The sequence below is a fragment of the Zootermopsis nevadensis genome, unplaced genomic scaffold, assembly GCF_977971745.1.
Source record: "Zootermopsis nevadensis isolate Lab colony 2312 unplaced genomic scaffold, Znev_1.0 Znev_ptg000063l, whole genome shotgun sequence".
Taxonomy (NCBI): domain Eukaryota; kingdom Metazoa; phylum Arthropoda; class Insecta; order Blattodea; family Termopsidae; genus Zootermopsis; species Zootermopsis nevadensis.
Genome location: NW_028259194.1, coordinates 82,544 through 96,741, shown reverse-complemented (window position 1 = coordinate 96,741; position 14,198 = coordinate 82,544). Strand labels below are relative to the sequence as shown.

Here is a 14,198-nt window from a genome sequence, read left to right as displayed (position 1 = left end):
TTTTTTCGGAAATTTTCGGAAATTTCGAAAAACGGGAAATCGTCGAATAAGCTAGGTTAGGTTAGGTTAATTTAGGTTAGGTAAGGTTAGGTTAGGTTAGGTTAGGTTAGGTTACGTTATGTTAGGTTAGGTTAGGTTAGGTTACGTTACGTTAGGTTAGGTTAGGTTAGTTTAGGTTAGGTTAGGTTAGGTTAGGTTACGTTAGGTTAGGTTAGGTTAGGTTAGGTTACGTTAGGTTAGGTTAGGTTAGGTTAGGTTAGGTTATTTTTTTAAATTTTCAATTTTTAGAAAATTTTCGAAAAATCGAAAAACGTGCGAAATCGTCCAAAAAGCGCACAAAGCAAAAAAATTTTGAAAAATTCTGAATTCAAATTTTTTTCGAAAATTTCGAAAATATTTAGTTTTCTTCGCGTTTCATGCCGTTTGCAGCCACTTTTTTAAATTTTTTGAAAATTTCGAAAAAAATTTAAAATTTCAATTTTTTCGAAAATTTTCAAAAAATCGAAAATGTGGGAAATCGTCCAAAAAGCGCACAAAACCAAAAAAATTTCAAAAATTCTGAATTCAAATTTTTTTTCGAAAATTTCGAAAATCTTTAGTTGGGTGTCTTATAGATGCTCGTGAAGTACAACCTGGTGGCATAGGGGCTGTGTAGTGGCGACATATGCAATAATCGTTTATAGTGCTTCTTTCATTGAGCTGTAGTTTACGAAATCCCACCTGTTTTCATAAATGATGGAAGATATTTAGATTATGGAAATGTTTATTAGTTGGTGTCTTATAGGTGATGTTGGTCGGACTTTTCAAATGACTCAGGTCGCGAGACGTTTTCGCCCTTCTGCAAAATTACTTGTGAGAAATTATCGCGCAGGGAGAATGTCGGTGCTGAATTTGCGTGATGTCTTGAGTGCCAACATGAAATGTGAGGAGGATAAGTTCGTGTTGGAAACGACATGGACGATTTCACTGGGTGATTTATAGGTAGACGTGCAGGTATTCAAGAGTTGTGTCTGGTATCAATCTGAGCAGGGTGTCGAAGGTTGCTCTGTGCAGTAACATAACGGCGACCGACAGGTTATGTGACAAATGTGCCCTAGGATGTAGGCGATGTAGATGCAAATTGTGGGCTACTTGTTTCATAGTGCTTCGTGCGAAGTTGATTGAGCTGTAGTTTATTGGGTGTGGTTGGATTCATAAATTATTTTATGATTTTTGAGGTTATGGAAGTGATTGGTAGTTGGTTTCTTATAGGCGAAGTTGGTAGCTCGTTTCGCCTTAATTTTTTTCTTTACTTCCTCTCGTTTTTAAAGGAGAAGATGTGTCACTAATGGTAGTCACGGAATAAAGTTTGAGGTCTTCATAATTTTACAGTCTTTGGAGTGGTATTTCAGTCAGCATTTGGTTCGGCAGTGCCGTGTAGTGTTCGCGGACGTTCATGTACCTCAGGTGTATTGTCGGTAGATGACAGGACAGTTCGTCAGGGTGCGCACATATTGATCATTGAATATCCCTCATGCTCCGCCGGTGGCGGAATGTGTTCTCTGTTTTTCAGACGTTGCCGTCCCTGCGTGCGAGAAAATGGCGCAGCTCCTCTGCTGTTATTGTTTACTTCGGACGGCGTGATGGTAGGATGCATGCCCAGTCGAGTGCAGCTTTACTCTCTTATATTTCCAATGCTTGCAAGTTTATTTTAACTGATGTTTGTCATCTTTCTCCTGTGTGAAGTACGTAAAGTGGGAAATATTTTGGTTGCACGAAAGGCCGGATTAGTTGCCAGTAGGTTATTAATGTGGTGTAGAGTGCCTTCGTAGTAAGAATTAATACTGGTCTCTCAATGCGGATGTTTATTTCTGTACATGGTTTTGTTTCAGGTAGGCGTGAATGCAAGCATATGGGATACTTCAGCCGTTATGCAGTTTCGAGTCCATCATTACTACGGAGGTAGCAAGACTTTGCTCCGGTAGCTGACATGACCATTGTGCATGATGGACACAATTCATCAGTCGATGCGATTGGGATGACCCACAGACTCGTGGTGGCAGCCTCTGTTTTTGTGACTTGCATGTGGAAATTCAGTAGCTGTTGATTTAAATTTGTGCAAGAGCTTATCGCAGTGAAGAAGCTAGAAGTAAGCAGCTAGGGTTACAGGTTGTAATGTTGGTTATGTGGCCACCACACCACACCACACCACAGTTGCCCACTTTTGATTCCTAGTGACCAAGTATGGGGTGTTCGTAGCATGCCTCACAATGCCACAAGGAAGACCTCAGGCCCTCGTGCGATTATATACCTTGCTTTCCGAGGAGGTGTACTGTTATAGATTTAGTGGGAGTGCCTAGTCTGTCTCAAAGAGGAGTTTGAGATCAGGGCATGTGCTGAGTAGCAACTTTCATGTGAACTGTAGCTGTAGTGTGTGTTTACTGGCATCAACGAAGACATGGAGGACCAATTTGTCTGAATATCAGTGTTTCAGAAGATCAGTTGTGTGCGTGATGGGGAAGCAGCTTTTTTGGAGTTGGAGATGTGAAGAACGAAACAGAAGGAAGCACCTGGAGTGTTTGTTACTTGGATAAGGAATTGCATTATTCAGGTATGTTAGAGAGTAGAGTTTGTTTGCATTCCATAGATCCTTCTTAGGAGTAATCCAAAGGCTGCAGTACAAGTCATTTCATACAATAAACATAAACTTCAGGACTTCATTCAATATACGTAAACCTCGGTACTTTTGACACAATTACAAGAACGTGTTTCACATATGAATGTACATAACCTTCAGATTTTGCAATTCAAGTATGAAAGCTAATTTCAGTGCAGGCTTGAATACATTTATATCACAATTTAGAGTTTTAATTGTTGGTTGGTGATTATTAAATAACTTGACACGTGTAAAGTACACTCCTCTTTGACATTTAGCAGGGTTTACATCTTGTAATTAAATTATGTACATCTGTATTTCTTTTAAAATTATCCAACTTTTCCACCACAAATGATAGCAAGCAGAGTATAAATTCACTTGCAAGTGGAAGTATATTAAATTTACGAAATAATTCTCTACAAGGTAAGCTGCTTTTGACACCTGCCATTGTTGTGATTATTTTCTTTTGCATGTAAAAAGCCTTATTACTGTCTGTTGAATTCCCCCAAAATATTAATCCATAAGACACCACAGAGTGGAAATAAGCAAAGTAAACTAGCTTTATAGTATCTATTGTCATGGGTGGTATGACTGTTCTGATGGCAAGGCACGCAGAGCTTAATTAGGGAATAATATACTCAGTGTGCTTCTTCCAATCTGAGGTGTTGTCAACTTGTAAGCCAAGGAAATTGTTTGTTTCAACTTCCGCGATTAATTTCTCATCACCGTAACCTCTCCTTTTGCCTCTGTACGTAGGTACATGCACATTCACAACATTCCCTAGGGTGGAATGCTCACCTCGGGAGCTTACAGAGTTGTTCACGCCGACATTGTCGGTGCCCCGGCATATTCCTGCAGGCAGTCCACATCCCTTCTGTACTCACGTTTTCGGGCATATGTATTGTGCAGTGTTGATGGATGTCGTTCCGTGCGCCGTGATGTCCGCTCGCTTGCTCTGTGTTGGGGTACTGAAGTATGTATTTTCATTAATGTTCTAGGACACCGGCCATGCCGTCATCATGAAGTTACCTCCTTCAGTTCCCTCTGGGTGTTCTGTTTGACAAGGCTGGGGTGAAGAACCAGAACGATATTGGCCGCAGTTAGATGACCTGTTACTGGCGAGTAAAACCTCTGTGTTGTGCGCCAGACACAAGATAGGGCGTTGGACCAACATTTCTCAAAGAGAGAGCATATTAATTGGCTCACAAAGTGCAGCTTATGTATAGAGCTACAATAACTTGATGTGAGTGAGTGTGTGTGTGTGTGTGTCTGTCTGTCTGTTCATAAGAGGCACCAGTACAAGAAGTAGGACACTGTCTTCTGACTTCATATCACAAAGAATATTAACTGGATGAATATTCGGAATATGTACCAAGTTGGAAGAGGAATACTTTTTCTGCCAAGCAACGGTAATGCTCTGACAGAGGCTGACTGCATGTTGGATGTTTGTTCTTACGTGTCTAATCCCCTGTATGTCTATGAACGGCATTCCCCCCCGCCCCCATTTCAGATTAAGTATTTGAATAAGCAGGAGGCACCCATTAGATAAAATAAGTTGGCATGAGATTGTTCCATTTCGGACGACTTTGCCTCCAATGTCTGTGAAAGTGGCCCCTTGAGATTCTAGATTTCTTGTGTATCTTACACCTTTCCTGGTATATTGCAGGAGGAGTGCACCAACACTAGACAGACTGACATCCGAGAGAAGACCGCTTGTGTCCCCGATGGTTGGCCGTCCTGTTGCTGAGTGCGTACATGGAGAAGAGGACTGAATGCAGCATGTAAATTTTGTGTGCCTCTGGAGAGGTGGTGCAGTTTTCTGTTATTTAACCCATTGACAGGGGCTTGCTCTGTTGTGGTAATTGTGTTGCAAGTGTGATAGCAACTTAGATATGAATCATGTGAACGTGTAAGGTGTGGATGTCTAGTTATGTGTGTGGGGTGTTCTACGGAGTGTAGTAAAATAGTAGAAATGTCGGCCGCAATCACATTGCGTTGATAAGAGTCTGCTTCATAGTGTGGTGGCCAACACATCTCGGAATGAGAGAGAGTTTGTCATGTGTGACAGGCTGTAAGTTGCAGGTGCTCTTGGCTTTGGCCGCAGCTTGTCACCAAAGATGTGATTCCTCTTCCTGGAAAGAATATGTTATTTCGTTTTATCTGCTTCATCCCATTTCACATTCTCAGTTCAAGCTAATGCCACAGGAAGATCTTCAAAACGTCAGTCATTGTGAATCTGTTCGGAAGCAGATGGGGGGGGCTCTGCAGTTTCACTCGTTTAGGAAGTGCGGTGATGAAGATCTCTGGCATAGCTATACCGGACAGTCTTGATAATAGTGGGTGTCCGTTCTCTGACCCAGGAGGGCTTTAAAAGTGTGCTGACCACGCATTACTTAGTTTGTATTTTCTTCATGTAAATCTGTAAAGAGATGTCAAAGCGGGAGGTAACGGGAATACTTAGTGATCATCACCGAGAGGGAGTTTCCAAACAGTCGTTAACGGGAGATGCGCAATAGCAGTTGTCCTATGATCGAAAAGTGTGACTTGCCAGTGATGAGATTGCTTTTTGTAAGTCAGGTAAGTGCAATGAGTTTTATGGATTCTGTGTGATTTTCTGCAAGTGGTTTTCAGCGAATATTGCCGGCATTAATTTTGTTGGTAGTGTATTAAGTGTTGATTGCTGCATGTGCCAAAATGAAGTCTGACGAAGGGAAGTTGGAGTTGTTGAAGTACGGTCACCAGTGGGCTGGGTCGTTGGGTGTGTTATAGATGCTCGTGAAGTACAACCTGGTGGCAGAGGGGCTGTGTAGTGGCGACATATGCAATAATCGTTTATAGTGCTTCGTTCATTGAGCTGTAGTTTACGAAATCCCACAATTACTTGTGAGAAATTATCGCGCAGGGAGAATGTCGGTGCTGAATTTGCGTGATGTCTTGAGTGCCAACATGAAATGTGAGGAGGATAAGTTCGTGTTGGAAAGGACGTGGACGATTTCACTGGGTGATTTATAGGTAGACGTGCATGTATTCAAGATTTGTGTCTGGTATCAATCTCAGCAGGGTGTCGAAGGTTGCTCTGTGCAGTAACATTCCGGCGACCGAGAGGTTATGTGACAAATGTGCCCTAGGATGTAGGCGATGTAGATGCAAATTGTGGGCTACTTGTTTCATAGTGCTTCGTGCTAAGTTGATTGAGCTGTAGTTTATTGGGTGTGGTTGGATACATAAATTATATTATGATTTTTGAGGTTATGGAAGTGATTGGTAGTTGGTTTCTTATAGTTGGTAGCTCGTTTCGCCTTTTTTTTTCTTTACTTCCTGTCGTTTTTAAGGGAGAAGATGTGTCACTAATGGTAGTCACGGAATAAAGTTTGAGGTCTTCATAATTTTACAGTCTTTCGAGTGGTATTTCAGTCAGCATTTGGTTCGGCAGTGCCGTGTAGTGTTCGTGGACGGGCATGTACCTCAGGTGTATTGTCGGTAGATGACAGGACAGTTCGTCAGGGTGCGCACATATTGATCATTGAATATGCCTCATGCACCGCCGGTGACGGGATGTGTTCGCTGTTTTTCAGACGTTGCCGTCCCTGCGTGCGAGAAAATGGCGCAGCTCCTCTGCTGTTATTGTTTACTTCGGACGGCGTGATGGTAGGATGCATGGCCAGTCGAGTGCAGCTTTACTCTCATATATTGCCAGGGCTTGTAAGTTTATTTGAACTGATGTTTGTCATCTTTCTCCTGTGTGAAGTACGTAAAGTGGGAAATATTTTGGTTGCACGAAAGGCCGGATTAGTTGCCAGTAGGTTATTAATGTGGTGTAGAGTGCCTTCGTAGTAAGAATTAATACTGGTCTCTCAATGCGGATGTTTATTTCTGTACATGGTTTTGTTTCAGGTAGGCGTGAATGCAAGCATATGGGATACTTCAGCCGTTATGCAGTTTCGAGTCCATCATTACTACGGAGGTAGCAAGACTTTGCTCCGGTAGCTGACATGACCATTGTGCGTGATGGACACAATTCATCAGTCGATGCGGTTGGGATGACCCACAGACTCGTGGTGGCAGCCTCTGTTTTTGTGACTTGCATGTGGAAATTCAGTAGCTGTTGATTTAAATTTGTGCAAGAGCTTATCGCAGTGAAGAAGCTAGAAGTAAGCAGCTAGGGTTACAGGTTGTAATGTTGGTTACGTGGCCACTGCACCACAGTTGCCCACTTTTGATTCCTAGTGACCAAGTATGGGGTGTTCGTATGATGCCTCACAATGCCACAAGGAAGACCTCAGGCCCTCGTGCGATTACCTTGCTTTCCGAGGAGGTGTACTGTTATAGATTTAGTGGGAGTGCCTAGTCTGTCTCAAAGAGGAGTTTGAGATCAGGGGATGTGCTGAGTAGCAACTTTCATGTGAACTGTAGCTGTAGTGTGTGTGGACTGGTTTCAACGAAGACATGGCAGACCAATTTGTCTGAATATCAGCGTTTGAGAAGATCAGTTGTGTGCGTGATGGGGAAGCAGCTTATTTGGAGTTGGAGTTGTGAAGAACCAGACAGAACGAAGCACCTGGAGTGTTTGTGACTTGGATAAGGAATTGCATTATTCAGGTATGTTAGAGAGTAGAGTTTCTTTGCATTCCATAGATCCTTCTTAGGACTAAACCATGGGATGCAGAGCAAGTCATTTCATACAGTAAACATAAACTTCAGGACTTCATTCAATATACTTTTGACACAATTACAAGAACGTGTTTCACATATGAATGTACATAACCTTCAGATTTTGCAATTCAAGTATGAAAGCTAATTTCAGTGCAGGCTTGAATACATTTATATCACAATTTAGAGTTTTAATTGTTGGTTGGTGATTATTAAATAACTTGACACGTGTAAAGTACACTCCTCTTTGACATTTAGCAGGGTTTACATCTTGTAATTAAATTATGTACATCTGTATTTCTTTTAAAATTATCCAACTTTTCCACCACAAATGATAGCAAGCAGAGTATAAATTCACTTGCAAGTGGAAGTATATTAAATTTACGAAATTATTCTCTATAAGGTAAGCAGCTTTTGACACCTGCCATTGTTGTGATTATTTTCTTTTGCATGTAAAAAGCCTTATTAGTGTGTGTGATAAGGAATTGCATTATTGAGGTATGTTAGAGAGTAGAGTTTCTTTGCATTCCATAGATCCTTCTTAGGAGTAATCCAAAGGATGCAGTACAAGTCATTTCATACAATAAACATAAACTTCAGGACTTCATTCAATATATGTAAACCTCAGTACTTTTGACACAATGCAAGGACGTGTTTCACATGTGAATGTACATAACCTTCAGATTCTGCAATACAGGTATTAAAAAAAATTACAAATTAATATACATAAACCTCAGAATTTTAAATAGAAATGCAAAACCACTTTAAATATAGATTATAGATATACATAAAACTGAAGAAATTTCAGCAGAGGTGAAATAAACTGCAGAATGGAAAGTGTGAGTGATGAGGTGACCTCTCAATGCACGCTTGAACACCTTTAAATCATTTAGAGTTTAAATTGTTGGTGGAAGATTATTAAATAACTTGGTACGCGTATAGTACGTTCCTTTTTGACGTTTATTAGGGTTAGCATAGACTATACAAAAATTATATGCTTGTAGTTAATTTTTATTTCAATGTTGTTGAGATTTGTCAAACTTGTTTCCACTTGCAAAATAAAAGTCTAGGTGTCCATGAAACCCAAAGTTTCTGGAAATAAATATGACATGCGCCCTGATGTGGAGAAAAGGTGTTTAGAGTATTACAGTAAGTGCAGTACGTGAAAGTATTATAACAATGCCGCATGGAAGTTACTGTAACTAAAACATTTGACTTCCCTTACTCGTTATAACTTGAAACTGTTGGTTGTGTTTTCCAGTTCGTGGAGACAGCATCTAGTGCTCAGAAGTCAAGCACGACGGATCCGTTCTACCGTCGTCAGTGCTGGGAAATAATTTGCTGTTTCTTGGTGGCATCCCTGAATTTTAATGATGATGAGAATAGAGCGCAGCAGCTTTTCTCCTGTCCAAGGTATATAAGAGCAGTTGGAGGCAGAAGAATATTGTCAAACTAACCTCATTCTTGATATTAAAATAGTGTACAAAATAAAAGATGTTTTTCCAGCCTGATGGTACTAACATGACATAACAGATTGTTAATCACTGGCTTTTCTTCGCAGAATTGTAAGCGAGTCCCAAGGCAGTCTATGAGGCACTGATATAGATTTTTCTCTGAGCACCCAGAACTCATTATTTACTGGTACAGTGAGCCCGTTAGAGGCTGTATCACAATTAGTTTGGGTTTAGTATCCTGCCAGTACCAGGAGGCTTCTACAAGTAATGTGTTTCTTTGTCATATCATAAACCCAGATTTCCCATTTGCTCTGTGCCTCTTACATCAGTTGCTGATTTAGGAAGCAGCTACTGCATTGGCCACTGTTGTGACCATTGAACATTAGGATGTGAGTGTAATTATCTTTACTCATTGTGATTCGCTGTTGCAGTTTTGATGATCCACATGTGGAGATCTCCGCAGTCCATTGGATTCCGTACAGATTGCAGGACAAGCAAGCCAGAGCCACTCACCAGATGGCAGTCACAGGTAAGTTCATCCATTTGAGTAAATTGTTTAATAAACTTCTTTTCTGAATTATAATGCCATTATTGAAAGAAGAAGAAGAAAGTGTTGAAGACCTTTTTTCCTGAAAAGTAGCAAATGGTTTTAATGAAATGAAGAACTTGTCTATTTCTTCTATTGACACTACAAAGAAACAATGAAGAACGTGATTTTTCTTTGCCAGTTTAAGGAACCACATTTTGAGGCTGACCTCCACATAGTTCTATAATTGAGAATGCATGGAGTGTACCTCCATGCTCCCACTGCCTCATGGCATTGCGCTTAGTCACAAGGATAACTTCAGCTGATATAGCGAACCATTAAATGTTTAAAAATCATAATCGGTGTTGGTTTTCTGTAAGTCCAAGTGGTGTTAGAACCCAAAGACCACTGTGAGAACCTGAAATCTCTCTTAAAACCACATTTAGTATGTGAACTTGTTGAAAGCGTCTGCTTCATATCTGGAAAAGCCAGTAAGGCCTGTTGTGTATGTTGGTAGGAGTGTTTGTTGCTGCAGCCATGAAAGAGTTACGACGGTGTTCCTTGTGTGTCACTACACAATGGTGGCGATATCACAGGAAGCTGGTGAGTTCAGTTTTATAAATTTAGATTGTTCAACATTGAAACAATTTATATTACTGATGGTGAAGTTTCCACCTTTGCTTCCAGAAGGCATTATAAAGTGGCATTACTGATGGTGATATGGAAAATAAATCTAATTGATACGGCTACCTCTTGCCCCTTGTCGGTTGAATTCACCTTAGTAGTAGAAGTGCTACAGATGTTGGCTGTGTTGTAGTGGCTTGCCATTTCTTAATCTTTCATTTACGTCCTTTCTCCATGACATCAAAACAGGCGAACCTGAAGGGCATGGACCGACTGGTGTTTATAGACTCCCTTGCTGTCATAATGGGGCACGAGGAGAGGGAGCCGTGTAAGCCGGGACACCTCGGCTCCAAACAGACGGCAAGCGAACTGTTCGTTAAATATCCACTGAATCAGTGGCAAGGGAAGTTGCGTGGGTCTGACGTGATGTGTGTGAGTTGTAGAGTTTGTAGTTGCAGTATTATGACGTGTGGAAGCAACAAGTACCTCCGAGTCTTAAAGAGTGCTCGGGTGACCGCACGCCCACAAGTTTGTGCAGAGGCTACTCACTTCTTGATATACAGCGAGAACGTAGGCTCCCGGATTAAGTTGTTGTTGGGGGTGGCCCGCGAGGGGCCTTGGGACCCTTCCTGGAAGGACAGACCCAAAATGCCGTCAACTGGTGCTTGGTAAAAACCGTTCGCTGGCACGAACGCGAAGTCAGGGATGCGGATTCCTCCCACCTGTAACGCATGGATTGCGACTTGTATGCGCCCTGTGAGCTGTGTGAAACAGCTGAACAGCGTACATGTTTAAAATGTGGGTTTCTTGTGTATTTTTGTTTCGCTTTACATGTGGTCTTTCTTTCTCTCGAAGGCTTGTGCTTGCAGAAAATGTTTCTAGAATTACGTTTTTCAATAATATTGTCATGTCACATTCTCTTCCATGGTAAATTGAAACATTTTTGTGAACTAAATATGTTGGAAATTTGTCTTTCTAGATTGTGACGCCTTGTAGTCTTGTACCTGGTGACCAAGGTGGAATGCTGAGGCAATGCATTTCTCCGAAACCTGTTGGATTAGACGGCGTCACAACTCAGAAGACCGCAGTCCACATTATGGCCGCAGCGAAAACTTCTCACCTGCGTGAAATAGCTTATGACACTGATTATGCAGAGGAGAGCAATTTATTTATTTTTTTCGCAAAAAATAAATTGTCGTTTTCACCAGTGAACACTTTACTTGCAATGCAAACATGTTAACAACTGGAGCCTGGGTTTTCTGAACTGAGTACGAGGGTTGATGATTCATACTCACTGTCAGCGTATCCTTGGCAACAGGACCGTACACTTTTATCTCGGCGTACGACAGGGAGATGTTTCCGTACTGCTTCTCCAGGTGGTACGTGTCTGACAGGTTCGCCCTGAAGACGTCGTGGTACTCTGCAGCACAAGAGAAACGCACGCGGATTAACGAGAAACTTGGGCCTGTCACCTAGAGAGAGTCCGACTCTGGAGTCCTCGTCAGTTCTACGCACATCCTCACAATTTATTTCCCGAGAAAAATCGTGGTTCGTGTTTACGTTGTTCGTAAGTTTGCTTAGTTATTCCGGTCTAAATCTGGCAAAGAAACTTAAAATAGACCACGACCTCTTTCTTGTCTCTCTCTCTCTAATTCCGAAAAATCTAATAATTCATTTCATTGTTACATGACTCTTGTCGTTGATACAGCGTCTTTGAAACCGAATGAGCATGTACACAATATTATCTGCCAGTGTGTGTATTTACTCTGAATGTCCCCGCCTAAATCTCCCTTCATTTTATCGCAAGTACAAACGTACAATATTCGTTTGGTATGATTATTAATTCAAAATGGACCCTTGTAAGTGCCACAGCGTTCCGGAAGGGTTTCGCTCGAGTTCCTGGGGTTGAGAGAGAGGGTGGAGGTTCCCAGGCATTGCTCACTCGCCCTTCTTCAAAACTCATTGTGTCTGTGTATTCAGTTCCCACCCGGAAGATACACATGTTCATCGCAAAGATCAGTAATATCTTAAGCATTTACTGAGGCAACAGATTTGTCCGTGACAGAATGGGGCGTCACCTGCCGCTGAGCTGCGAAGATTGTGTTCGAAGTTTCATCGATTTTGGCTACGTACTGCAGTAATACGGCGTCGACTTGCACATCTCGACGGACCCGTGTCCATCAGCACCCTGAACCCTTGGGGAGGAGTCCCTAGGTAGATCTGCCCCAGAAGTCCGATCTGAAATAAAAGTCGAAGAGTAAGAACAAATGAATTGCTGCTAAATTCTTGCAATGTGTTCACATTTCGGTGTTTGTTAATTTCTCATTTCTGGATAAATTTTGTAAAGGATAATTGAATTTGGTGATCAGTTTTTACAAATGTTGCTAGGAGGGGGTTCCTTGGACCTCAGTCGAGCGGAAAAATTATTTGTGGCCTGAGGGCAGAGAAAAGTTTGACCACCCCGATTCAGTCTCGCGACAGGATTCCGTGGCGGCCTCTTGAAGACACGGGAACACGCCTTAGGGCTACATGACAGACGAGGCCACTCAAAAGACAGTCGTCTTCTCAGGAAGGGCTCTGCCCCGTGGATGCTACGCGTTTTATCTACTTACTTTGGGAGCCATTATCACTTCCTCGGTGGTGCCATCTGCTGCTATAATCTGGTGTTTTTCGGCGCCCCGAAAAACTACTTGTTGTAAAGGAACCCTGTTTAGACAGAAAACAAGAACACAAGAGTCAGAAGCTGCGCGTTTTTGTATTGCTATGTCCCGGTTTTCCGTGCGTTCTTTTCCACTCCATTAGACTATGGCATACCCGAGAAACACCCCTCGCTTTCTTTCTGAGTAAATTTTTGTAGCGGCCGGATTGCTGTAATCGTAGATTTTAACACTTTGCATTCTGCTTCTGTTAAAAACCTTTTTCTGTTTGTGTGTTTTCATGGTAACATGTACTTTACGCTATTGAAAAGCCCAAATAGTTAACTTTAATGTTGAGAGACGGCGATCACGTTTATTTTTCTGATCTTATTCACCTGACAAACCCAGATCGAAAAAGCCAGTACTTCTAACGATATTTGTCGTGCGTAACATGCAAAGACTTCCCTGCCCTCTCTTTGTGGAAGACCGTACTAAGTACCGACTGTCGAATCGCAGACAAGCAGTCGCCCTGACGATGGAAATAGTCAGAATTGTTGGACGGTTTAAATGATGAGATTTCTAGATCAATTCGTGATGTTTCACAGGATTACCTCTTTATATACATAGATTGATCTAAGCAATAATGCTGTTGAACTTTATGCGGGTAGGGGGGGGACTTGCGCTATTTGAATATCACCTCGTGCTCTGATTTTACCCGCAGGTGTTCATGTAATATCTCACTGTGTTCAGGTAAATATGTGTCGAAGTCCGCTGGGACTACGAACGGCAGCAACTGTCGCTGTGATCGCACATAGCGGATAGGGCGTGCTGGCGGCATAGTCGCCAGATACCCTCACCGTATTTAGTTCGTTCTGCACGTGTGTCTGAATGGCCTAGTGCCTTTCTTAACACGTGTTAATTGCTTAATTTCCCCAGTTTAAATTCTAACAGTATTTTCATTTCTTCTAGAACTCACCTTACTACGTCGTGGCAGGATGTGGCAACCACGAAGAGGACGACGACGAGCAGTTGAACAGCAGACATCTTGGTGGTGTTGCTTCCAGGTGAGAATGAGGCACACAGCTCCTCCGCTAGCTTATATACCAGCCCTCTCACGATTGCCTGACACCATACGTCTCCTTAGAGGCAGGTGATACTTAATGGCGCGCTCGTGCCTTCTCGAAGTTGGCACCAGCTGGTTGGTGTGTCACATAATTTAAATTTGAATTTGTCTGAAACAGGCATAAGTTATTAACCATTTGGTGTAAGCAATGCAAAATGAATAATTGACAGTCTTGTTAGTTTTGTAGCGACATTAAGAGAAGGCAGGCTGGTATAGTAATGAGTCTTACGAAAATTAGTCAGGAAAGTGTGTAGGAATGTAGAGTGAAGTCCTGGTGTGATCTTCCTTGTGCGTGTAGCGATAGTGCCGCAAAATGTAGAAGATTGTTTGCCAGAATTTTGTGTGGGGTATTGGTTTGACTTATTTGGCTGGATTCTTTCTTTTCGACTCCGGTGCTTTGAACATGTGGTTAAAGATTGTTGACCTGGAAATGATATGATGTAGGTTTAGTGTTTGTGGACCACCTTTGCTGCTCCCTCATAAATATATTTTTGCATAACTCCCTCCTTCTCTCATCTTAGGCTCCCATATCCCCTACCACTTAAACCCT

The 14,198-nt window shown here is 42.0% G+C and overlaps 1 protein-coding gene and 1 long non-coding RNA gene across 2 annotated transcripts; both read left to right on the top strand.

Moving 5' to 3' along the window:
• The first annotated feature begins 1,546 nt into the window (after nucleotides 1-1,546).
• On the top strand, nucleotides 1,547-6,031 carry LOC147871129 (uncharacterized). The gene is made up of 4 exons (XR_015532781.1): nucleotides 1,547-1,780; nucleotides 1,876-2,590; nucleotides 3,634-3,878; nucleotides 4,302-6,031. It is a non-coding gene; the product is annotated as an uncharacterized LOC147871129 (long non-coding RNA).
• Nucleotides 6,032-8,525: 2,494 nt separating this feature from the next.
• On the top strand, nucleotides 8,526-11,101 carry LOC147871128 (uncharacterized). Its single transcript, XM_087341127.1, has 5 exons — nucleotides 8,526-8,698; nucleotides 9,171-9,268; nucleotides 9,783-9,868; nucleotides 10,139-10,687; nucleotides 10,869-11,101. The coding sequence occupies exons 2-4, from the start codon at nucleotides 9,256-9,258 to the stop codon at nucleotides 10,559-10,561; spliced, it is 522 nt and encodes a 173-aa protein (XP_087197253.1). The 5' UTR covers nucleotides 8,526-8,698; nucleotides 9,171-9,255; the 3' UTR covers nucleotides 10,562-10,687; nucleotides 10,869-11,101.
• Nucleotides 11,102-14,198: the final 3,097 nt, after the last annotated feature.